Source organism: Podarcis gaigeae, assembly GCF_964106915.1.
Source record: "Podarcis gaigeae genome assembly, chromosome: 6".
Taxonomy (NCBI): Eukaryota; Metazoa; Chordata; class Lepidosauria; order Squamata; family Lacertidae; genus Podarcis; species Podarcis gaigeae.
The window spans coordinates 92,988,739-93,015,686 of NC_139682.1; the positions used below are offsets into that span (position 1 = coordinate 92,988,739).

Below are 26,948 nucleotides of genomic sequence, written 5' to 3' on the forward strand. Positions count from 1 at the left end.
CAGACATTTCACTTGCATAATGTAAGGTAGCGTGCCCTGCGCTACACTTTTTTAATATGCTTTTTTGGTAACAGAGTGTTTTGCAACTATACTTCTTCCTTATGACCTCACCTAAACTAAGAAGGAATTATTGGCCATGCCTTCTGAGTCTCCCACATGCCCAATTAGGAAACCTGTTTTTCAGTTTTTGTGATTTTAGTTTCAGAACAAAGATTCTGCCATGGGATTTGTCATTTTGAGACTTGTTGCTATAAATAAATGCATCCTTTTTCATCAGCGGCTTGGTGTTTAAGGAAATGCAATACCTTAAATTAAAGCAGTACATTTACATCAGTGGAATCTGATTGTGACCATGAGGAAAAGGTGGGGAGTCACTTCAGGTCAGAAAAGTGAAAGCCTTTGTGTAGTCTCCACTTGCCTAATATATGGCACTGTTACAGCCTCGGGATAATCCCTTTAGATTACTCTGTGGCAGTGCTTAGTGGATGCTTATTTTGAGGTGGCTGCCTTGCCTCTAACCATTACAATGGGTTTGCAATGTAGCTGCCTGTCGGCCAGAGTTGTAGCACTTGTGAGTGTTGGGACTCCCTCCCCCTCCCCCCCAGCAGCCTTTTTAAAAATTATTTTTTCACGTTACAGAAGCCTTAATCCCATGAGCTCACCTTTTAATAACAGGAAAGTGTATGCGCTCTCTTTGCCATGCTCATTGCCACTTGAGGGGTAACTCATTCCTGAGGAACATTCATAATGGAATTCAAGGCTGCTTACCCCCCCCCCCCTTCCTCCTAAGGGTACTCACAGCTTGGTTTTTGCAGGTTGCTGTGAAGCATGCCATGTGGGTTCAAGGACACGCTCCCAGTTTAATGTGCACAGGCATGCTCCTGCTTGCGCTCTGATTGGCAAGGTTAACTCTGAGAGGCGCTGAGAGGCTGCAGCTTTTTAAACTGATTTGATTAGAACCACTACTTTATTCCCCTTCACTCCCCCTCCCCTAACCACTACCTCCTGATCCTTTTAACATTGGTCCAATAACCATTCACTCTGTCCCTCACCACCCCCTATCCTATTTTCATGCTGAATTTTGACATTTTATAAAATAGATTAAGAAGCTCTAGAGGAAGGATTTAGGCACTAATATATGTCTCCTGGGTGCATTGTTTTCTGAAACTGGCTAAAAGTGTGATTCGCTTTCCCTCATTTCCCTAGCAGTTTTCTGGTGCCACTGTCAGCACGCAGATTTTAGGGTGTATGGCGAACGGAGAGATGTATCCTGATCTCCCATTTTAAAATATATCTTTTTGTGATTAAGACCTTTGCAAAAGATTAGATTTTGGTCGTGGCCACTATGTGCTTTACGCTTCTTCTGATAAAGCTGTGCAATGTGTGGGCTCCTCTTAACAAATCTTTGACTACTCCTGTCATGACTTCCTCACTGACTGCTTGTTTTTGTAATGTTGTCATGTTCATGACAGCATTTGAGACTGAACGTGTTCACATTTCCCCCTTGGTTGTTGCCAAACGTATTCTTCATGCTGAGAGTTTTTCTTTTTATTATTTAAAAAAACTTCATGCCTATCAACAAATCCTTAAGCTATACTTTTCCGGATACCCAAAATTTTGTTTATTTTGGAAATCTGACTTCTGAAGAGATATGTATAGGATTGCAATCTTATTAAAAAGAATGTCAAAAGGTGCAGAAATAGAGAAGCCGTCCTAATGACATCCATACTGTGGAATCCCTTTACTTTACCATTTGAATTTAATCTAAGCTGCTATTACTGAGTCTGTAGTATGTTGCTGCAGGAATTTGTCTCTTAAGTGTTGAGGACAGCTAAGCTTGCAAAACTACCTCTAGTTGAAGTAGCACAAACAGTGTAGTGTAAACACAATCCCCTAACCAATTTATTAAATCCTGACATACTGCATTACTTAAGAGTTCTCAGGGAGAATTGAAGCCTTTCTGACTGGCTTCCGCATTGCAGGGAAATTTTTAGTGACATTTAAAAGGTTTCTCTTGTGCTTCTTTTTTAATGGGATATATATAAAAAGGCTTGTTTTAGGCCAGCAAATGGGACGACAATCCAATTTCCCCTGATTCCATCAAGACACTCTCAAAGCATTAGCTTGTGCAGTTAAAACAAAAACAAAAGCCCACATACTTGCTTGACCCTTTGCACCTGATAGCTCAGAAAAGTGGCTTGATGTGTAGGTATTTATTCACTGCTATATATACCTATGGCACTCAAGTGCATTCGGAAGTGAAAATGAAGCTTAGTAGAGTGTTTCCATTTACAGTATCATGCTGATTATATGAAAGAGATTGGGGAAGCTTTTGATCAAGGTGGGTAGTCCTTGTCTTTCCAGGCTCCCCTTTTCCAGGAAAAAGGCAGGCTTGGATTAGCAGAGAGTTGGATGGGGGTGAAAGCCAGCCCAGGAAGCTATTAGAGCAGCCTTCACCAACCTGGAGCCCTCCAGCTGTATGACCATGTGGTTGGGGCTGATTTGAGTTGTAGCCCCAAACTTATGGAGGGCACCAGGTTGGTTCGAGGAAGCTGCTGGGTCTCTGGGCCACATCTGAAGTTTTAGTGTGTAATTTCAATAAATGCATGTGCTTAAAGGTCAGTTGTGACCAAGACATAAATGTTAGCTGTCTTTTTGAATATGATTTACTGGCTTGTATATGCATTTCAGAACACGGGTGGCACTGTGGGTTAAACCACATAGCCTAGGGCTTGCCAATCAGAAGATCGGCGGTTCGAATCCCCGCAACGGGGTGAGCTCCCGTTGCTCGGTCCCAGCTCCTTCCAACCTAGCAGTTCGAAAGCACGTCAAAGTGCAAGTACATAAATAGCTACTGCTGCGGCGGGAAGGTAGACGGCGTTTCCATGCACTGCTCTGGTTTTACCAGCAGCAGGTTAGTCATGCTGACCACATGACCTGGAAGCCGTCTGTGAACAAACGTCGGCTCCCTCGGCCTGTAAAGCGAGATGAGTGCCGCAACCCCAGAGTCGGCCATGACTGGACCTAATGGTCAGGGAATCCCTTTACGTTTATATGCATTTAGCCTCCCAACATGGAGAATCTCTCATAGGTCCAGTCCTGTGTCAGCCAGTGTGGGGCAGCCTGCTTTAAGGTGGCAGATTTGGCAATGTCATTAAAGGGCAGCAAATGGTAATGGTCGTTAATCTTTTCCCGTTATTGAGGGACATTTAAATTTTCTCTTAAAGGACACCAAAGTGCTGTGGCCTGTAACTGTTGTCTGTGGAGGCTGGTAGCCCATTTTTGCTTCAGCCATATCCACCAAGTTTCCTTCTTGCCCATTACAGCCTTAACAACAATGGCTTCAATGTACCCTGTGCCACAGCAGTGATATCTAAGGCTTAGGGAGGAGAAACTTTACGCCAGAGCCCCCACAAGCCTTCATCAGTTATTCCTGTCACCAGGAAGAGCCAGGAGGTGCTGATTACCCATTGGGAGAGGATTAGAGGATGCTTCACCATCTAGAGCCCACAGAGGGTTGTAGCTCAGCAATAGAAAACATGCTTTGCATGCACTAGGGCTCAGGTTCAATCCCTACAACTCTTAAGTAGGGCTGGGAAGGTTCCCAGTCTGAAACTCTGCAGAGCAGCTACCATTCTTTGTACACAGTACTGAGCTAAAAGGACCTGTTGCCTGACTTGAACTGAGCTCCTTCCTTTGATGCTACCCAGACATACATAGTCACTACAGAACTTTCTGGTGAAAGACCTGGGGAACTTTACTCACTGCCTTTCCCCTCTTGTTACATACCTATTACTTATTTTGGAAATTTCTGGGCATTTAAAAATAGCTAAGTGGTATATAATTTTCAATAAAACATAACAAAAAATCATGATATAAAAGCACTAAACATAAAAACACAAAACAGTAAAATACACAGCAGAGGTTCAAAGATATGGGGGGGGGGGAATAAACTTAGGGCGCAGGAAACACATTGGTAAAAACATTTTTTCACAAGGTTCCTGAAACAGAATTTGGATTTTAGATTATTAAGATTTTGCTAGATTTTTGAAACTTACACCGTGCCATGAGTTCTTGGGCGCTTTATTAATAAAAATACATAGTGGCCACATTCAGATGTAACCATTCTTTCTTGCACTCTTCTCTTTCTCTCTATTCCTCTGAGAGCAAAAAAAGGGCAGAGGAAGAGAATACAGATGGGAACTATCTTGTTTTCTGGATAGGTCACTTCCTGGTTCACACTGAGAAGCTCTTTTTTCAGTGTCCCCAGAGATGGAAATGAGGGCTGCCTATAGAAATCAGTGCACAAATCTTAAGACTTTTAATGTCGCTGGAATTGGACACCAGTGTGTCCACCACCAGGCCCTCTCAAAAATCCAGAGAAGCCCAGGCCACTTCGTTATTAAAGCCCATAAAAAATAAAAAAATGAACAAGACATAAAAACACTTAGATTATAATACTTTACTATTTGAAGCACCATATTATTAATCTCTATTGCCACTCTGGGTCCCTTTTGTGAGGAAGGCTGGGAGAGAAATTTTAGAAAATAAATAAATTTCAGCACGCAGCATATCTGGAATGCACAAACAAAACCAGAACAATCCAGACCTTGTGCTATAACTCAGCAGCACTGGGCCTTTTGTGAAACCAGGTTAAGGATGGGTACTTGCACAGTTGTGCCCTGCTACTAGCAGACTGTAGGTTTTATAAATACATACAGAAATAATTAAAATCTAAGGGGTTTAGAAGAGGTAATCTCCTTTCAATAATCTCTGCCACAAAGCCTGTAAAGTCACTGCTGGCAGAGAGCCCAAATCGGACCGGCTGTTGGATATCAGGATAGCACGTGCAGCTCGGAGTCCAGAGAGATTAAGTGAAATCACTGCCCCGCTGGCCCATCAGGCAGATACGAGGCTCTAGAATATGATCTTCACTGGCTAAGGTGAAACCCCATCTAGGACACCATTCTTGCACCAAAGAGCAGATCAACGTTCAGCTGGTAGAAAGGGATGGGGGGGGGGGGGAGAGAGAGAAAGGGATGGGAAAAAAGAGAGAAAACCATGCACTGAAAGGCAGTAAGGAATCCTGGAATGAATTCAGGTAGGCTCCTGCTGTATGAAATCAGACCTCTCCAATTGTGAAAACAAATATAGCAAATTTTAAACATATTTTAATATAGCTTCTCGAACCATGCCCCAGCTAGCCTAATTGAAACAAATTCAAATTAGAAAATACTATTAAAATGGGTGGCATGTTATTAAATATCTCATTCTACTACTGAATAAAACAGCCATCATTCACTACATTTATCTGATGGATGTCTGCCAGAGATGGCTTTGGAAGAAATCAGATTCATTGTACCTGTGATTTATCAGATTGTTCTGCGTGATTCCTTAAAAGATGGTGCTTTCTGTTTTGCCAACCTGCTGCTTTTGCAGACTCCAAAAAGGCTATTTAAGTTTGGCTCTTTAGGAAGATCTTTAGTGAATTACTATTTTTATTCTTGGCTTAGTAGTTACATCAGCACTTCTCATACTCATTATAGCTCAAGCACCTGTATATTCTGAACTAAAACTGGAAGTAAAATTCACTCCAAAGTGTACTTCAGAATGTGTCAGTTACGGTACCATTTCCTTTGTTCCTATTGGAATGTGGGCAAGCCTACCAGAGTAGCAACTCATGCACAAAGGCAGCAAGTAGACGTACATAATTTACATACATAATTTAATTTGTATGATACCTTTCCATAGTTCAAACCATGCTCAAGGCGGCATAAAACATAAACAATACATACAAAAATTGCAAACTCTTGTCTTAAAAATCATATCCTTCATGTTATTCCTATGCTTCCGCCATCCATTGGGGATGTCCTTTGTCAGCATAGAGGCAGGATATTAGGTAGCCAATACTGTATCTCAGATTATCTTGCCCATACTTAGTTTATTAAATTAATATATTTATAACCTGTCTTTCCCTCTAGTTGAGATGCAAGGCGGCTTACAACTTAAAAAAAATCAATGATAAAATAAGGTAAAGGGACCCCTGATCATTAGGTCCAGTCATGACCGACTCTGGGGTTGTGGCGCTCATCTCGCTTTATTGGCCGAGGGAGCCGGCGTACAGCTTCTGGGTCATGTGGCCAGCATGACTAAGCCGCTTCTAGCTAATCAGAGGAGCGCACAGAAACACCGTTTACCTTCCTGCTGGAGCGGTACCTATTTATCTACTTGCACTTTGACGTGCTTTCAAACTGCTAGGTTGGCAGGAGCTGGGAACAAGCAACGGGAGCTCACCCCATCGCGGGGATTCGAACCGCCGACCTTCTGATCCAGAGTGATAAAAACAAACTAGTTAAACAGGTCAAAAACTAGAAAATATTTTGATTGACTTGAGAGGTGTTGCTCATGCACCTACTGGGAAGATCAGTGACATTGGCGAGCACAAGAGAAAAGGTCTTTTCGGTGGTGGTCCACCGCTGTGGAACTCCTTCCAAATGATTTACACCTTATTCAGGCATTTAAGAGGAAGCCCCAAAGACCTTTTTCTTCACTGCTACCTTCAGTTAACGTTTTGAATGACTTAACCAGAGCAACTTTGTTTAGTAGTACAGTGATACCTCCTTTTGCGGACAGGATCATTTCTGGTCAGATCCCAAGGTTTCCACAACCTGAGGACCACTTCTGTGCATGCGCGCACAGCGGTAGACCGCTTCTGTGCATGTGCGCGTAGTGGTAGACTGCTTCTGTGCATGCAGCAAAACACTTCTGGCTTTGCCGCTTTCGCAACCCGAAGTTTATGTTACCCGAGGGTAACATAAGCCGAGATGCTACGGTATGTACTCTTCTGATGTGCCCACATAGCCAATGTTTCTGTATCATTTGTTTTGCTGTACATTGCTTTAGGAGGGCATGTCTAAAATATGCAACTTACAAAAAAGCTTTTAATTAAAATTAGGCAAATAGATACCCTGTGTGAGGACTCAGTGGCTAGACATTGCTCACAGCCAAGGGCTTAGCAATTGCCAAAAGGACAGTCGGGAATGTCTCCAGCACCCCTGCCAGACTGGCTAGCAAGCCACACTGTGGTTGCCTTTCCCTGTAGGGTTTACTTGCTTGTGTAAGAAATTTACAGGTACAGTTCCACCAACTCAGTTGAACTGCAGATTACGACCTGTCCAAGCCTTTTGCACCCCTCTCCTCTTGACTCATTAAGCTCCCTCCCTAACCCAGCAACCTTTCCCTCAAACTCACCACTTCCCAGGTTTGGTTTTGCTGTGAGAGATCACAGCCAAGGATAATTGATGAGGTACCCATCCGTTCCTATAGGTGGATAATTCTGTTGTGGCAGAGCATAATTACCCAGCTACAGAGCAGACTGATTGGAAAGAGGCAAGGTCAGAGCACTGACTCATGATGAGACTGGGTCCTTTAGTCTAACAGGAGCCTTTCTTCAATTTATATCTCACAGTACCCTACTGTGCAGAGTTTGGAAATTACATAGTTAAGAGCAGATGCTGTACTGTTTGTTTTATTTTTAAAGTACAGTGGTACCTCGGGTTAAGTACTTAATTCGTTCCGGAGGTCTGTACTTAACCTGAAACTGTTCTTAACCTGAAGCACCACTTTAGCTAATGGGGCCTCTTGCTGCTGCTGCTGCGCCGCCGGAGCACGATTTCTGTTCTCAACCTGAAGCATTATTTCTGGGTTAGCAGAGTCTGTAACCTGAAGCGTATGTAACCCGAGGTACCACTGTAAACACATTCCCCTAGCAAAATGCCAGGGCTTAAATGAGGCCAATTTTCTCCGCACTTCATCCTCCCTGGTTTAATCACATAGGTCCTGGAAGTCAATGAGCATCAGTTCACTTTGGACCATTTTGGATTTTTAAAAATGCATTTCCTTTTAATTTACAACTTTCATGCTTTTACTCATCAGGAAACCCTCTAGTATGCAGAAACCATTCCCTTATTTTTGGTGGCTTTGTTTCACTTCCAAATTAATAAGTATGAGACTACTCAAATTCAGTATTAAGGACAATTAAGGACTGCCAACCTTGCCAACAAAGGTCCGTATAGTAAAAGCTATGGTTTTCCCAGTAGTGATGTATGGAAGTGAGAGCTGGACCATAAATAAGGCTGATCGCCGAAGAATTGATGCTTTTGAATTAGGGTGCTGGAGGAGACTCTTGAGAGTCCCATGGACTGCAAGAAGATCAAACCTCTCCATTCTGAAGGAAATCAGCCCTGAGTGCTCCCTGGAAGGACAGATCCTGAAGCTGAGGCTCTAGTACTTTGGCCACCTCATGAGAAGAGAAGACTCCCTGGAAAAGACCCTGATGTTGGGAAAGATGGAGGGCACAAGGAGAAGGGGATGACAGAGGACGAGATGGTTGGATGGTTTTCTCAAAGCTACCAGCATGAGTTTGACCAAACTGCGGGAGGCAGTGGAGGACAGAAGTGCCTGGTGTGCTCTGGTCCAGGGGGTCACGAAGAGTCAGACACGACTAAACGACTAAACAACAACAACAAAGGACTGCCAGGAAACTGAAAGATTGCAATGTATCCCTAGTTGCTGAGGGCTCTGTACCATTCACTTCTTTTACATGAAGCACAAAAGGGTTTGAGTAAAGCAAAAAGGGGGAGATGCTAAAAGGAAAACAAGTGACTGTTCTAAACAATAGCAGAGGTTTGAATAAAGCAGGGATGTGGAAACACTGAAGTTTTAACGAAAAAATTTTAACAAGGTGAAATAATAGAGATGGCTACAATAGAGAAGCTAACACCTAAAAGCTTACACAACAGAGCCTTTCCAGACTCTTAATGTACAGTACTCAAACATTGCTTTAAACTGTTGCTCCCCCTTCAGTGTCATCCCCTGCTAACTCAGCCCAAACGTCTGTTATTTTCAACCACTGCTTTTCCCCTGTCACTGTTCTCTCTTCCCACTCCCATGCCTGTTGTGCAGCCTTCCTTCACTTTTGCTTCCCTACCCTACTCTGAATTCATGCAATTCCAGGGTTGTATTGAGGCGCTGTAAATCCTCCAATGAAAGCTATGTGATGGCATTATTATATTTTTATCATATAGAGAGATGAGCTAGCTAGGGTGGCTAGTCTATACTCGCCTGAGAGTGTTACCCATTGAGCTCAATGGACTTATATAGGAAAAGGCACATAGAGGATTGCACTGCACACTCCTACAGCTTTCAGCTTTTCTCTTGATTCACTGTCCTCCTGATTGTCTCCTTGATTATCCTATATCAAATTCCGTAAACTATTTATTTTAGACAGACACAGAGTAATCAATGCTTTCCATGTTTCTAATGTTACTCTTGACACACACACACACACACACACACACACCTTTCTCTCTTTTTTTGAAATTTCACATAACTTGAAAGTCTTGAAAGACCTACATTGACTCCCAATACGTTTCCAAGCACAATTCAAAGTGTTGGTGCTGACCTTTAAAGCCCTAAACGGCCTCGGCCCAGTATACCTGAAGGAGCGTCTCCACCCCCATCGTTCAGCCACACTGAGGTCCAGCGCCGAGGGCCTTCTGGTGGTTCCCTCATTGCAAGAAGCAAAGCTACAGGGAACCAGGCAGAGGGCCTTCTTGGTAGTGGCACCCGCCCTGTGGAACGCCCTCCCATCAGATGTCAAAGAGATAAACGACTACCTGACATTCAGAAGATATCTGAAGGCAACCCTGTTCAGGGAAGTTTTCAACGTGTGACATTTTAGTGTATTTTTGGTCTTTGTTGGAAGCCACCCAGAGTGGCTGGGGAAACCCAGCCAGATGGGCAGGGTACAAATACTAATTTTATTATTATTATTATTATTATTATTATTATTATTATTATTATTATTATTTCAGTCTTGCATCAAATGGTAGAGCTGATGTGACAAAGTGTATTTGGGATGCTTGGACTGAGGAGATCTGGGCTCAGATCCCCTTGGCCCATGAAGCTCACTGGGAGGGCATAGCTTAAACTACCACAGAGGGTGGTTGTGAGGATAAACAAGAATAACAACAGCTGGGATTCTGAGAGCTACTTAAACTCATTCAAGGGGCTGTGCAGATGCTACAGTTCTTTTTAAGGACTTCCAGTGCCTATTTCTATTTAAGAAAAGCTTAAATATTACGTCAGCTGGGGGAAGCAAAAGCTCTAGTACATATAGTTAGCTGAACCATTGTTGAAATGAATATGATGTTATGTTTGAAAATACAGGTCTCCAGACCCATACTGCATTGAAAGGGTTAAATTTCCAAGCTGTAGCAGCAGATTGTGTTTTCCTTCTATGATCTGGGCTGACAAGACATCAGTATTCTATTCATCTGTTGGGAATTAGGCTGTTAATCCAATCAATGACTCTTGAGTGAGCTGCGGCCTGCCTCCCCACTGGGGAACAATCGGATCAGACGGCAGATTGTTTAAGAGCACAACGCTGTCCCAGTGTCAGGTGGAATTCTTGAGCGTTCCCTGGTGAATTGGAGCTGGGGGAAACTGTCTCAGACCATTTATCCTGCTCTTTAAATAACCAGGTACCTGCCTCATCCATACTAAAGCGATAAGCAATTGGGGAAGGCAGAAGGAAGCCAGTGACTAAAATGCTGCAAAAGGGGCTGCAGGAAATGGAAGAGGGGCTTCAGATTTAAGGCTCCCTGTTCATTAAGCATGTTAAAGAAAGGGATCACCTTGATGTCCTGACCAGATCTTGGGGGTAGGAGGGGAGGGGCTGGCAGCGTTACACGCTTTGGTTGCCATGAGAATTTCCTTTTGGAATTGGAAAGGTGAGATATAAATCTCGCAGGAAATAAACATTTGGTATAGCACAATTGTCATACAGCTTGGATCCTTTATGTTTTAGAGAACTTGGTGCTTTTTGGGGGGAGGGGGTGAATTATCAGCTTAGATTGCACCACATCAGGTGCCTGTTGATAAAATGTTTGCATTTGAAATGTTGCTTAAGAAGGGGCTAGCTAGTTCCTCATCCGTTGGATGTAATTTCGATACGCTGATAGGTCCGAGTATGTGAATTTAACCTTCCTGCACAGAAACAGGTTTAATTAGGACACACAGAGAACTCCATTGAAGGCACATTATGTTTTTCAACTGCTGAAGCCCTGCCAGCTATCTCTGTTTCAGACTACCTGGAATCCACTTCTGTGTTCTTCAGAAGAACAGCAGAGTTTAAGTGTAATAAATGAAGTACAATATAGGAACCCCTGCCATCTGGGCAGCCCACTTCTCTTTTCCCTTAGTCACATTTGTGCATTCCCAAATGAGTCCTCTGAATAAGTAGGCAGCTGAGGAGGCAAGGCTATGTAAATGAAGAAGACTGAATCTGCATAAAGTCAGACAGCTGTTCTTGCTGGTTGCCAGGTGGCAAAGTCCAACAAGGGTGTATAACATCCTCAAGGTCCCAGGCCTCAGAGAGGTTAGGCTGGCCTCAACTAGAGCCAGGGCCTTTTCGGCTGCGGCTCCAATCTGGTGGAACGCTCTGTCACAAGAGACTAGGGCCCTGCGGGACCTGACATCCTTCCGCAGGGCCTGCAAGACAGAGTTGTTCCACCAGGCCTTTGGCCAGGGCACAGCCTGACTCCCTCCTCTGGCAACCTGCTTAGAATCTTGCTTAATTAGTTGCCATTAATTTGATTTTAATTGATTTTTATAATGAAATATTTTTAGAATGTGTTTTTTAGAATCTGATTGTTTGATTGTTGATTGTTGTTAGCCGCCCTGAGCCCGGCTTCGGCTGGGGAGGGCGGGATATAAATAAAATTTATTATTATTATTATTATTATATGCACTTGGATCAAGTTGAAGAATCTCCTAATCTCCAACTACCTTTTGATTTTGTTTCCTCTGAGATTCCTGGCTCCCCCTCTGAACGTGGAGAGTCATGGATCTCCTTCCTTTTTATATGTGCCCCACCAGCTGCGTCTGTTGCCTAGTTCCCTTGATTTCTTTGCGAATAAGGCTCTGCTTAGTGCCAAGGAAATAGCTTCAGGCTGCTGTATCTTGCTCCCCACCTCCTAGGTGTCCAGTATAAGGGAGCTGCCCACCATCTCCCTGACCAATTCTCTGCTTCCCTTATGACTGCCTTCTTTCTCTGCTGTGTTAACAAAACAAATCAACTTTCCTCCAGCACCAGCCTTTATAGCAGAGGCTCAGAAAGCCAGCAATGAAACACTAACATTTAAAAAAGGATTTGGGAAGCTACAAACGAATTAGCCTGCAGTATTTTCCTAGATAGAAGTCATTAATCACCGATCTTTTAAAGTTCTGTGTCTATTTATTTATTCATTCATTCATTCATTCATTCATTCATTCAAAGCATTATGCTCCACTTTTCACCCAGAGTGACTTTCTATAAAAATAGCAGAGCCCTCGCCCTCAGGCTTACCTTCTAAAAAGACATGACACATAAGGAAAAAAGAATGGGGAAAGGAGAACAAGCAAACTCACGACACTAAATTCTTAATGGTATAAGGTGCTTATATTAATGCCTTTGACAGAGGTGGGCTGTTCAGTTCAAAAAACAAGCATTGGTGGCCCCTGAAAACTGCTGCTCATTGATCCTTGTGGTACAATGGGTTGCTGTGTCTGGTAACCCGAAGGTTGGTGGTTTGAGCCCAGCCAGGGTGGGCTGTGGGCAGGATCCCTGCATTGCAGAGGGTTGGATGAGATGACCCTCTGGGTCCCTTTCAACTCTACAGTTCTATGATACTAGCCTTCCTGAAAGTGACTGTAATGTAGCTGGAAATTGCTGATATAACGGTGGGGTCTAGCTGAAATCTGTTCATCATCATCATCATCATCATCTGTTGGCTTCTTGTCAATCCCATTGCATCATATAGGTTCACAGGTGCTCAGCTGATGCAGTAACCCCTGCAACAGATGGTCTTGCTGCTCTTTGTCACAAGGCAGGAGGAACTGGTGACCTCTGTCAGTGGGGAGGAGGAGCCCAGCTGGTAAGAGTAGCAGTGAATGAAGATGGGAGTCCCACACTGGCTGTTGCTTCTTCTTTTCCTCAAGGACAGATGGAACAACAAATATGGATAAGACTGATCTGGTTAGATATTATATACATGGACTTTAAATAAGCCTTTGACATGTCCCTTATTAAAGTAAACTTGGGAGTCATGGGATAAGAAGGTAGCTCCTCGTAGGTGTTAGTAGTAGTTTAAATAACTCCAAACAGAGCATAAGATTAAATTGACATTTCTCACAAACCAGGAGAGTAAGAACTAGGATCTTCCAAGGATCTGTATTAGGTGTTTGGTTTCTTCACAAATGATTGGAGTTGGGTGAAGTAGTGAGATGATCAAGTTTGCTTCCGATCCTAAATTAATGTAGTTTTTGTGGAGGGAGTGTGCTTTCTCATTTTGTCTAATAGGACTCAAAGGGTGATTGTCGAAGAGGCTATGTCAGCTTCTTGCAGTTGACATGCAAGTTTCTTCACTGTTTGGTGCTATCACTGATGTCTGGCTCCCATAGGAGACCATCCATTGCTTTATATTTGGGTGTCATGACACCGAGCTCTCTGTATTTTAAACAAAGTATTCAGAAGTGGCGATCTGCAAAAGTATTTGGAGGCTGTGGTTAAAAACCAGAGAAAATTCTAGTGATGCTGGTAGGGAACAGCTGTAATCTGGGGGGGGGGGGGGACGGGACAGTGATTTGCCTGCCTGTGATTAATGAAGTCTCTAAGACTTTATCTGATCACATAAAGTGCCTGAGGGATTCCTGGATCCAGCACTGCCCTTCCACTGTAATAACTCCTCAGGGCAACTTGTTGCTGCAGATGCATCCTTTCTTCCTGAACTAGTAAGAAGGTTTCTTCTCTAGTAGGACCTTGTTCTTATCTTCTTTTTCCACCTATGATGGGACTGCCAACAAATGAGCAAAATACTCAGATATCCTATTCCAACTTCACTGCAGATTTGTTCTATGGGACAATCAGCTAATGGTCTTAAGTACTCAACCACAGAGCCTAGGGCTTGCTGATCAGAAGGTCGGTGATCCGAATCCCCTCATTGGGGAGAGCTCCAATTGCTCGGTCCCTGCTCCTTCCAACCTAGCAGTTCAAAAGCATGTCAAAGTGCAAGTAGATAAATAGATACTGCTCCGGTGGGAAGGTAAACGGTGTTTCTGTGCACTGCTCTGGTTCACCAGAAGCAGCTTAGTCATGCTGGCCACATGACCCGGAAGCTGTCTGCGGACAAACGCTGGCTCCCTCGGCCAGTAAAGCGAGATGAGCGCTGCAACCCCAGAGTCGCTCGCAACTGGACTTAACGATCAGGGGTACCTTCGTTTGACTTGCTTCAATAAAAATAAAAGTTTAAAAAAGAAAGAAATACAGTGGTACCTTGGGATGTGAACGGGATCTGTTCCGGAGCCGCGTTCACATCCAGAAGCAAACGTAACTAGCGACGGCGCGTCTGCGCACGCCGCTTTTCGCCGCTTCTGCGCATGCACGTGATGTCATTTTGAGCGTCTGCGAATGCGCTCCTTACTTGCGGGTTGCCGCGGAGCGCAACTCAAACGCGCTCAACCCGAAGCACATTCAACCCAAGGTATGACTGTATGTCAGTGTAGCAGTGCTTTCATTATCTGGTGCTGAGAGTGGAGAGCAAGATTCCGCCAAAATTCCTAAAAATTATTTTGTTGGTGCATTGTGCTGGCCTCCCTCTTACTCCTTGCAGTATTTTATATTTTGGCATTAACCATTGTCGGATAAATGAGATCAAATATTCCCATGTTGTATGTTTCCACACTGGTTGTAGCGCACATGAATATTCATTATTTCTTCCATCAGGAGTAATTAATGAAACCTTCGTCTTTTAGTTGTCCTTAGGTCCACACTTGTGGGCAACACCAGATTATACGGAACCTAATAAGGAAACTATTAGGAATGGAGGAGAAATTTGGTTTGATTCCCATTTTAAATCCAAACGTGCCTAATTCATTCTTCCCCACAAAATGTGTGGATAAATCTTTAAAAGTTTTCACTTATCTAAAATTTGCAATGCTGTTCTCCAAACAAAAAGCATGGTACCAAGCAAGCGGAGGGGAAAGTATGTATAAAAATGCATGCATTGGTGATAATTGTTTGCAAAATTGTGCATTTTATGAGAAATCCTCCCTTAAATTTGGATGAATTTTCATGGCAGCTTTTTTTTTACAAAGAAAAATCACAAACTGATACAGAAATGTGTTAGACTAAAGACTGGAACAATGAGAAACTAAACTTGACAGATTCATCTATCCCTAGAAGCCATGTTTGTTTGTTTGCTTGTGAGTTGCTGTTAATTTAATGTGATGTAAGGCAACAGAAGCTTCATATTGCCAGCCATCTTTAAAATGGATGACAGTTTGAGAGCTGATGCGAACAACTTATTGGATGAGCTTCCAAGATCGGTGTAATGCAAGAACTCGGCCTCGGTATGGACATAATGACTCCTAGTGTGAAGAAATGTGAAATATAAAATCATGATCAATTAACCATTTCCCCCATATTTCAGTTGTCCTTAGTTCTTGTTGATAGGTACAGCCCCAAATGAGCTACATTTAGGCAGTAATTCATGCTGGAACAGAGCAGAGTATAAATAACTGTGGCAAATATTCCCTCTTCTTGCTTAGTAACTCAAAATGAAACTTAATTATCTTGCTCAATTTCCAAGAAAAAAAGATCAAATGTTGTCACTCTGTTCCATTTGCTTATTTATAGGTGCATTTTTACAGTAGGACTGGAAATTTCCCGCAGTAGTTGCCCAGAGACAATTTATCAGGGCTACACATGGAAAACTGTGTTGCTGCACTATTCCACACTTTTTTAAACATAAAAAACCCTAATGTGAACAACCGCTTGCATTCCAAAAGTTTAGGGCAATTTAGGGATATTTATATAATCCATTTTGTGTAGTGGTACAGTGCTAGCATGCATGCATCTGAAGAACTTAGTTTTTGTGTGACTTGCTTTCTTGTGAGCCAATGAGCCTTTCAGGAAGGCCAGTAGAATTATGTAGGTGACAATCATGTTATTTCCTTTCAGCTGAATTGGTGACACTTACTTAGGGCACTCTTCTCCTAATGAGTTTTCATGCTGAAATTTCTAAGGATTAAGAATTAGATTTTCTCACTCTGGAGTTGAGCATAGTCTCTGTCCAGCACGCAGTGGATGGGTGCCCATTAGACACGGAATTTCGGACAATAAAATCCAAGGACGTAGCTCTCTGTAGGCAGATGGAAATCCTTAATGGGCATTTCTGTAGCAGCCTCTTCAGCTTTGCTAGATTATAATTTTGTTATGTGGAGAATATATATGATCGCTAACACAGCGCAAACTCTTTAGCTAGCATTCAGCTTCATGCGAACCCTTGATAGTAATCTTTTATTACTGTTCCGGATTCAGTGTTCTCTTAGAAAGTTGCTTCGATGCAGGAAAAGGGTGTCTGACCCAGCAGTCACAAGTAGCAACAATGCTAAATGGAGAAGCATGAAGGGGTCACTGCCATAGGTAGCACATAGTAAAAGGGACCCCTGACCATGAGGTCCAGTCGTGACCGACTATGGGGTTGCAGCGCTCATTTCGCTTTATTGGCTGAGGGAGCTGGCGTACAGCTTCCGGGTCATGTGGCTAGCATGACGAAGCCGCTTCTGGCAAACTAGAACAGCGCACAGAAATGCCGTTTACCTTCCCGCTGGAGCGGTACCTATTTATCTACTTGCACTTTGACGTGCTTTCGAACTGCTAGGTTGGCAGGAGCAGGGACCGAGCAACAGGAGCTCACCCCGACCCGGGGATTCGAACCACCGACCTTCTGATCGGCAAGTCCTAGGTTCTGTGGTTTAACCCACAGCGCCCCCCGTGTCCCAGGCAGCACATAGGTATAGCACAAAAGAATGGGGCGGGGGGAGGCATTCACCTGAAGGGGCTCGTTCTTTACCGCTGCTTATTGTGTCTGCTGCTCTGCAGCAGCAGCTGATCAGGGGTTGATGCTAAAGACTCTTCTGGTTCAAAGGCCTTGGTCCTTGCCTGGCAGTGGAGGCTTTGCATATTTGTTACAAAAGCCAAAGGGAACTTACCTTCTTCGATGTACAAAGCTAACCTTTCCAGTGAGCATATGGCCACAGGTGGAATAATTTTGGAGTTTTATTCCCTTGCGTTTTTGCCATCGGCACTTACTATTTATTATTTAGCAGGATTTATATACCCGTTAATCATCAAAACTTTTAAGCTGTTCACTTCAGGTTAATAGAATTGCATTTGTTTTATTGTATGTACTTTTCGTACAATGGGAAATTGACCATAGTTCCTTCCATGATCTGTAACGCTTTTATCCAATATAAAATATAGTAACCAGCTTTTTTGTGCTGACTGGCAAGTTGCAGGGTGCCCAGCTGCCAGTCTGGTGTGATCCATATGATGCAAAGTCAAGTTCCAGCAAAGGCAGAACAGAGTCCAAAGGTCAAGAGGTGAGGGAATAGCCAAAACTGGACAAGTCAGCTTCCAGAAAAGGTAGACTAGGATTCATAAGAACATAAGAAAAGTCTGCTGGATCAGGCCAGTGTCCCATCTATTTTAGCAACTTATCATAGCGACCAGCCAGGTGCCCTTGGAAACCTGCAAGCAGGATTCGAGCACAAGAGCACTCTCCCCTCTTGTGGTTTCCAGCTAGTACAGTGGTGCCCCGCAAGACAAACGCCTCGCAAGACGAAAAACCCGCTAGACGAAAGGGTTTTCCGTTTTGGAGGCGCTTCGCAAAACGAATTTCCCTATGGGGTTGCTTCGCAAGACGAAAAAAATCTTTCATCCCCCCCCGTGGGTTTTTTTCGCTTTTTTCGCCCTTTTCTTAAGCCAAGCTAATCCGCTAAGCTGTCAATGGGCTTGCTTCGCAAGACGAAAAAACCGCTAGACGAAGAGAATCGCGGAACGGATTCTTTTCGTCTAGCGAGGCACCACTGTATTCAGAATCATTACTACCTCCCAACTGTGGAAGCTGAACATAGCCATCACAGCTAGAAGGCATCAATAGCTCTCTCCTCCTTGAATTTGTCTAATCCTCTTTTAAAGCAATTTAGGTTAGTGCCTCCTGTAGGAGTGAGTTCCATAGTTTGACTGTACACTGTGTGAAGAAGGTACGTTCAAGAGCCTAAGACAGGGGTCTGCAACCCGCGGCTCCGGAGCCGCATGTGGCTCTTTTACACCTTTGCCACGGCTCCGGGGCGGATACTAGCGAGGGGAGGAGGCGCATTGTGCACCCCAACACTCCCCCCTGTGGCGGGCGCTGTACTGGCTGTGATGTCGCATGGGGCGGTGCGTGCGTTACGATCCTGTATATATAGCATTAAGGTAAGAAACAATATAGGCAGTGTTATATTTGTTTTAAATGTTGCAATGGTTTTGCGGCTCCAAGTTGTTTTTTCTTCGGAAACGGGTCCAAGTGGCTCTTTTTGTCTTAAAGGTTGCAGACCCCTGGCCTAAGACAAGAGCATAGTGAAGGCTGAGATTTGAGGACTGCTGAAGTGGGGCACAGTAGGGGTCAGAGGTCAGAGCAAGTGCAAGAACAAGAGCTGTTTGACAGTGGAACGGACTCCCTTGGGAGGTGATGGACTCTCCCTCCTTGGAGGTTTTCAAGCAGAGGTTGGCTGGCCATCTGTCAGGGATTCTTTAGCTCTGACTCCTGAATTACAGGGGATTGGACCAAATGACCCTTCCAAACCTACAGTTCTGTGGTTCTATGAAATTAGGCAGATGTGATAATCTGAGAGAAGAAAGGAGGGCCAAAGTATCAGAGTCTTCGCCCTCAAGATGAAATGTGCAGACAGAGGGATGGGCTTTTGATACCAAGGGTTTATAGAGCCTAATGAGGAGGGATAGGCCTGTGCGGACAGTGTTCAGGCAAGCTGGTACTGTAGTCTGGACCAGTGTCGTTCATCCTTGGGTCCCCAGATGTTGTTGGACTAGAGTGCCATCATCTCTGACCATTGGACTAAACTGGCTGGGAATTAACAGCACCTAGAGGGCCCCAAGTTGATCTAAATGGCACCCTTGATGTCAAAAGCTTGTCTGGCTAAGAAGATGGTCGAAACAGAGCAGCACTGAGGGGAAAAACCAAAAATAAAAACAATACTGAAAGTTCAGTCTTTATAGACATGTAAAGGCTTAGGAAAACCAAAATACCCAACATATTTTGGTGATTGATAATCATCCACTGGGGCTCAAGATTAAGGTTCTATCTCCTTTCAGAGTGCTTTGAGTTCAAAAGGACTTGCTTCCAGATAAGTATGTACAGGTGGTGACCATTTCGTTCCTGGCCCCCACGCATGTCCATGGAGTGTGCATAACCATGCTCTGCCGTGCCCCTGTTCCACCCTCTTCTGGGTCCAAAAGGACCTGTGTGTCATTGATCTCTTGTCAATTGGACGCACCTAAAATGCCCACTGCCTGTATTGGATTGAAGCCTAAGACGATTATTGTTCATAAATGTGTCTTCCAACTCCTCTTTGAGGCTTTGCCTCTTGTTTTGCTTCATTCAGGCCTGTAAGTGAACCAGGTTCTGATGGTGAGGAGGTTGTTTCAAGACCCATGTCAATGTAAGGTCGCACAGCCCAGCACCTTGCAACCTATTCTATGAATGTTGAGCTTGAGGCTGTGGTTCAAAGATCTGTTAAGAGTTTTAGCACCGGTGGGTCAGTGGGTATCAAGTGCCAAGTTGCAGGGAACCCTGCTGTCTGTTTGGGGGGTGGTGAAGCAAGAACCTGGTGTGAGGCCTTGGGTTCAGCTCTACCACACAGGCTTCAATTACTCTTTAGCCAAGGAGGAGGCAGGGGCTCTTTAACAGCCAATGTGTAAGAACATGGGGGAGCAAAAAGTTATCCTAGTCCCCACAAAAGCTGGGGCTGCTCCAGCTACAGTACTGCATCACCTGTGTTGCTTGTGTCACTTGGGTTTAAGCAGATCTGTTTGTCACTATCACCCATGTTGAAAAGATAAGGATTCAGCTAAAATCATCTCTACTGTAAATTTTAGCTGCAGATTTTGTATCTCATTAAACAAATTATGCACAGGAATGTAAGTCAAGTGGCATTTTATTTTGTTTTTTATATTTTACACCCTGTTGTTCAATCAGGAAAAGAATTCACAGGACAGTTTACAGAGACAGTCAAAACCTATAAGCGATAAAGTCTATAAAATGATAAACCGTAACAATAAAGCATGCCAGCATGAATAAATTATTTTAAGTGCCTGCAATAATAAAAAGATGTTGGTGTCAAAAAGAGAACAAACTTTGTGCCAGGTGAGTCTCTCTGGGGGAAGAGTTCCAAAGATGGGATGCCTCCATTGGAAAAAGTCTAATCCTGGCTTCCTCAACCTCGGCTCTCCAGATGTTTTCAGCCTACAACTCCCATGATCCCTAGCTAGCAGGACCAGTGGTCAGGGATGCTGGGAATTGTAGTCTCAAAACATCTGGAGGGCCGAGGTTGAGGAAGCCTGGTCTAATCTCTTGAGTCTTAGGGGATTGCCTTTAATATGCAGAGAGGCCCTTGTGGGAAAAGGTGATCCATAAGGGACTTGGGTCCCAAAAGGTTTAGGGCTTCAAAGGTTAAAACCAGCACTCTCAATTGCTCATAGAAACAGACAGGGAGCCAGTGAAGCTGTTCTCAATGTGGCATGGCGATGTTCCCTGTACGATTTTACCCAAGAAATAGAGAAAATCATGGCTTTCTTTAAAAATGCATATGTGTGGATAAAACTAAATCTAGTTCTCTCTTTTCCCCCCAGGATGATGAAGGCCAAACAGCATTGCATTACGGTAAGCAGTGAGTGAGCATATTTGCCTATTAACCTACATTATCTGGTAGAGTGAATAAATGATACCCAAGACAGCTACACGTAACAGAAGTAAAGGCCTGCTTAACAACTTGTAATAAGTTGTTCAAACCAGGAAACATTGCTTTCCAAGCTAAGACTCTTAACTTTATCTCCTTTAAGCCTGCTACAAAGTGAATAATAATATTGCATGAATGAGGGAAATGGCTTCAAATACCATAGGTGTTTTGTTTTTTTAATGGATCTTTTGGTAACTTAAACTCAGTCAGCCTCTAAAATAGAATCATAGAGTTAGAAGGAATCTTTGAGGACAACTATTCTAACCCGCTGCTCAGTGCAGGATTTGTAGTGCAGGATGCAACAATAGCACCCCTGTCATATGGCTGTCCTGCCTGTTTAAACACCTCCAGCTAAGGAGAGCCTGCCCACCTCCCAAGCCAATCTGTTCTCCTGTTGAACAGCTCTTACCATTAAGAGGTTTTTCCTGAATCTTTAGCCAAAATCCACTTCCCTTCAGTTTCCACCCATTGTTCTAGACTTTCCCACTAAGACAACAGAGGGAAAGCCTGCCTCATCTTCTGCATGACAGCCTTTCAGATATATGAAGACTGCTTCCATGTCTCCCCTGAAGCTTCTCCAGGCAAAGCATATCGCTCTTCCAATGATTTGTCATAGGACTTGGTTTCTAGACCCTTTGCCATTCTGGTCACCCTCCTCTGGTCTTTCCAGATAAGTCAGCCTCGTGAATAAGTCTGCAAAATTACTAGCCTACAAAATGTTTTACTAGCCTGCTGTGAACTGGCAAAGGAGTAGCAGACTGCTTCATCCCTCCACAGCAGTTCACTGTGTTTCTCTGTTGGGTCCAGAGGAGGAGGCTTCCTTTGTGAGTGCTTAAATACAAAGTTGAGTAAAGGTATTGTCAGAAAAGATAGGTCAAAATAAGCTACAGCATTCTATTGACTTGAATATTCATCTAATGCTTCTCATTAGTTTGCTTTTAATTTTGTAATAGAATCTAGACAGCTGAAGACTTATGAGGGTATGTGCAAATATATGTGTAATAACGTTCCACGCCAGGAAACAAAACCATATTCTCCCCTCCAAATAAGGTAGTAACAGGGAGCGGGATGTCATTAGATTGACCGGGCCTGTTTTCACTGAATTCCATTATGCAGTTTTATTATTCAGAAACATTTTATAGTGAAAAAAAGTGTATTCCAAGAATTCAGAGGAGTCTTCTGTTGTTTGAGACAGATTGCTTGTATTTCCTTTTATTGTCCATTTGGTATAATAAAATCTGATGTGGCTAATAACACCCAAGGGGTGTCTGTTGTTTATCAGCAAGGAACAATGTTGGGTTCTTACTGTTTGAGTTCACTGCCTGTATCCTTGTATCCTGTTTTCTTTGTTACCACCTCCAATAGCACTAATCAAACATTACTTGAAGCCTGACAATATCTTGTTTGTTCAATTAATCATTGTGACTTGCTCAGGCCAGCGCCCTCCTGAAAAATCCTTATTTATTTATTTATTCATTCCTTGGACTGCATAATAAAGTCATTCGTTGTAACCAAGACTTGATTGTAGACACAAACCTCTTGTCTATGGGCATCCCCCCCCCCCCTTTGCTGCAGCTGTACAACAAACCAAGTAGTTAGCAAAATCCCTTTACAGTAAGGATGGTGAAATAGAATCTGAGTTTATCTATCTTTTGATGAGGATGTTTGGCCTGACAGCTGTCCTTGCCTCAGCAGCTCTTGTGATTACAGAAAGTGTCAAGCCGCATCCTTAGATGGGTTATAAATCCTGGTTTGTTCTGATTAAACACGGGTCAGAGCCATTCGGAGGTTAAATGAAGGACAGCTCCCCAGTATGTTACCCTCAAATGGTCTGCCTAAAGGGACCCACCCCCTTCCGTCCAATATCTTCTGGTTATTGGTGCCCCTGTCACTGAATAGTCAGCACTAGCACTGTGTCTTTGAAAAGGCTAGGATGTGTGTGGTCTCCCCCATGAATGGCTTGCTAGCCTTAAATTCCCTCTTTAAGACCTTCTCTCCCCCCCTCCCTGCCGCTTCCCCCCCATGCACACACTTGTTTCCCTCAGGGAATGTTCAAACGATTGGCTCTGTGTCTCCCAGAGGAAATCAAGGTTTCTCCTTGGACTTGAAGTCACCTGACTGTAGCGTGGGCTGGCTCTCTGTATCCTCCCGGGTTCTTTCTTCCTCGTTGAAACACCATCTGCTCTGCTCTTTTTGCGCTGGTGCAGGGCAGTGGGAGGGGATGCTGGAGTGAAAATAAATAATAAAAGGAGAAATCCATCATGAAAACCCTGAGGATTAATGGACTTGGAAGGCAAACTGTGCTGAATGAAAATTCATCTTCACCTGTGCCTGTGTCAGGGCTGCCTCCCTGGTGCTTGATAAATAGACGTTCCCAGGATGTGCTGTAAATCCAACAGCTGTTCTAATCTCCAGGGGAAGTTTTGCACTCTTTAGAGGTGGGCTTGAGGCCCTCTTGGGTTTCCCGGTGCAGTGGCAACACATTGTCTCACTTTGGGCCCCTCCTCAGAAATGCCAAATATCTGTCCACACTGCACCTCCGTTTGTAAAGGATCCCTGGTGCCATTGTTGTAGAAGCAAGGGGGCTATTTTCAAGTAGTGCTGCAGCTGCCCCCACTTTACTTACTATGGAGGCTCCTGTTGAAAGATGGTGACATTTGGAGGCTGGATTAATGTCTGGCTTTCTTTGTTTTGGTTTGTTTGGAAATATAATTGAGATAACTACCCTGCCACTACTTAATGCTTGCTCGTTTTGGGCTGTCAACTGGTTAAAATGGCATTGATTAAAATAAACGAAATGTTAGCACAATTTTAATATAGGTTATTTTATACAATGCTGAAAGAAACTATATAAAATGCCACTCATTGTTAGAACAAAATGCAATCTTTTAATATTTTCCCTTTTATGGTAACCCTGGAACCAAAAGAGCTGAAAAAAGAGCTATTAACTTGTAGCCATACTGATTTAAAAATTTCCCTTGCTGATTAATCAATGAAGGCTGCAGTCTTCTGCCATTGTACTTGGAGTAAGGCCCCTTGAACACAGTGGGAGGGGATTCCAAGTAAACATGTCAAGGATTGAGTTGTGCATCTTTAAGGTTGTACCTGCCTCTTTTTATGGGCTGATCCCAACCATAATTAATTTTGTCAGCTGTAAAGGTTCCTACTACCACCAAGATCTATTTATCGCCAATATAGTAATTCTAATACGCCGTGCAGTCTCTCCAATCTCTTCCCTCCTTGCCACAATCCTATGAAGTAGGTCACTTTTACTTACATTTTCATAAATCTAAAACTGCAGTGTTTAGAGAATGATTTGCACAAGGTCGCCAGTTATGCCTGTGGAAGAATGGAGGATTGAATCCAAATCCAAATCAAAATGCGCTATCAATTGGGCCACCTTGCGTGCTCTGCCTTTTCATGTGAAGTAGGTTCTCGTGTTTTTCAACCCATTTTTGAAAGCGCACAGATTTCCAAGGGCCCCTCACTATGAGAAATGACATCTTGGATCGTTCTTGAACCCACCTGAGAATTCCTCCAAGCATTTAATAAGACCCTTGTGTTCTCATCTCTTCCTAGAACTCCCAGCACATGGAAATTTGTCAGTATTCCGCTAAGCATAGCATGGTGTTCACAAAAGCATGGGTCAGACTTCAGATTGCACAGATCTCTCTATTGGGCCTGGACCATTCTTCTTGTTCAGGGTTCCTTCCATTACAGCCTTTCCAGGAGATTGGTTTCCAAGCAACTTCACCAATTTGTTGCCCAGCGCAGGACATTCTTAGCATGTACCATTGATTCTGGCACAACTGCACTAGCTACCAAATTGCTTGCTGGCTCAATTCAATGTGTTGGTTCAAAGAGCCTTATGTGGCTCAAGACCCAAGAACTACTTCTCCCCACATGAACCAACCTGGACCCTGTGATCATCATCTGAGGCCCTTCTTCATCTGCTACCCTTCCATGGGAGGTTTGGGGGGTAGTAACATAAGACCTTGCCTTTTTGGTGCTGACAACCCACTTGTGGAATGCTCTCCCCAGGCAAGCATGCCTTATTTTTTGGCACCAGGCAGAAAACCTTTGGCTCTACCCAAGCGTTTGGCCCTTAATTTGAAGAATAGCATTGTGGCTTCTTTTAGTGTGGTGGGATCAGTAAGCCCTGATCTGTTTTAACCGTTCAGCTGCTTCTACTGGAGATGAGTAATACGGCATCTCCTAAAAAAGAGAGACCCAGAACGGTCTGTTTGCGGGCAGGGGTATAATATTGGTCCCTTCCCTGGTTTTGAGCTGTTAAGCAGCTGATAAATCTATACTAGGTAAAGCACATTTAAGCAACCCTACGCCCAACATGTGGGCTTAAAAACAGCCTCTGGCAGGGAGGGGCTTAACCAGCCTAGTTCTACACCTGGTTAGCTTTTTCTTTCAGAAGTGGAACAAAGATCTCCCACCCTTTTCTGCCTTATATTGTACCACCAAGTAATGAGGAAGTTTCCTAGCTTCTCGGAAGATGTCCTGTAGATGGGTTGCTTCCCTGTTGCCAGGGCAGTAGGACTACACAGTTCATCCTGTCACTCCCTCGCTGACTCTGAGGAAAGGCACAGCTTCTTGTTGGTCATCTGTGTATTCCTGTCTCACAGGGGCAATTTTGTTTTGCTGCCCAAGGTGGCGGGTAGGTGGAAGGTAGGTGGCGGGTAGGTGGAAGGTGGCGGGTAGGTAGTTCGGGAAGCCGTCTGGGTTGTCTTCACATGGGGAATGGGGCACAATCCTACGCACGAGACTAACACAAGCCTTGGCTTGCAAGATCCTGGAGTATTTGGTTTGAGAGCTTTTTGCCAGATGTGCTTAGCAGCTCCAGCCCAGACAGATAAATGATTTTTTGCCTAGCATAAGCTCCTAAAATGCTAAAATTGTTCTTTAAATAACCTCCAAATGTGCCGCTGTCCTATTTTAATTAAACCTTTGCTTCCTCTCCCCCCCTGTGTCAGCTGAGGAAGGCAACAAAACATTCAAACATTTCTAATTACTACACCTAATTGCAAAAAGAAGTACACCACTAATGTGCTGATTTGAAATATAATTAAAAACAGTAATTAGTGTTCAACAGAGAGGCTTCTTGAAGGTTTAGCTCCCACTGGAAATTTCAGTTACAAAGTTGCTTTCGGGTAAATCTTCCAGCCAAAGCCATCATGCTTTCAGGTTAAGCAAAGGCTTCCTCTCCAGTGTGAGGGAGAGTGGGCCTATGGTGTTACATTAGTCTAGTGTGCAATTCATAATTCTATCCAGTGTGAGCTACAATACACAAACCTATTGTACAACATTTCACTTAATATTCCTGGCTCTAATGCATCACAGTCTTCCCGTCTTTTCTCCAGGACTACAGGCAAATTCTGATTTGTAATATTTTTGCATCTCATCTCTTTGGCAATTGGAAGCCTCTTTAGTGTTCTACTTCCTACTTCTCTATTTTAAGGAAGGAGAGAATAGAATCATATTAATCACCTCTACAGGAAAAGTGCTGTTGAAATTTCATTCCAGTTTCTTTGTGAAGAAATCAGTGCTCATCTACTGCTCAAATTCAAATAAAGATCAATGCAGAGCCAGTTTTTACATAGCAGTAGCCTGGATGGAGTTTTACTCTCCCATCCCATGTCCTTCCAAATAATGCTAGCACAGGGAAATTTGCATGGGAGATACTTACAGTGCCTTGGATCACAAGATAAGTTAACATACAGAGTGCACTTGCAATCCTCTGCCGAAAGCCTTTCAGGGAGGAGACAAGAGGCCTCAAACAATCTAGGGTGGGGTGCAGGGGCTACTGTCAAGAAGAGACAGAAACTTTCCTTCAGTGGGCTCCCTTAAATTAGATCTTAGGATCCAAACCCAATACAGGGCCATTCTACATGGTTCCTAAGGCGCCCCTTAACCCTACAGAGAGACTTTGTGGGGGCACAATGTGCTGCTTGGGGAAGGATGGAAGGGGCATCTGAACTTCCTTAAGTTGACAGCCACAATGACTTGGATTCTAAGATATTTTTCATGCCGGTTTG

At 43.7% G+C, this 26,948-nt stretch overlaps 1 protein-coding gene and 2 long non-coding RNA genes across 3 annotated transcripts in view; 2 read left to right on the forward strand and 1 right to left on the reverse strand.

The window, feature by feature from the left end:
• Positions 1–26,948, forward strand: part of ACBD6 (acyl-CoA binding domain containing 6) — a 102,258-nt gene that overhangs the window by 72,979 nt on the left and 2,331 nt on the right. The window contains exon 7 of the mRNA XM_083743992.1: positions 20,795–20,825. Within this exon, the coding sequence (XP_083600118.1) occupies positions 20,795–20,825 (31 nt within the window). The remainder of the gene's footprint in view (positions 1–20,794; positions 20,826–26,948) is intronic.
• LOC310846916 lies at positions 14,621–18,167 on the forward strand. Its single transcript, XR_014565622.1, has 3 exons — positions 14,621–16,525; positions 16,886–17,694; positions 17,981–18,167. It is a non-coding gene; the product is annotated as an uncharacterized lncRNA (long non-coding RNA).
• LOC310846908 lies at positions 22,087–23,360 on the reverse strand. The gene is made up of 2 exons (XR_014565611.1): positions 23,227–23,360; positions 22,087–23,125 (listed from the first exon to the last, which is right to left on the reverse strand). It is a non-coding gene; the product is annotated as an uncharacterized lncRNA (long non-coding RNA).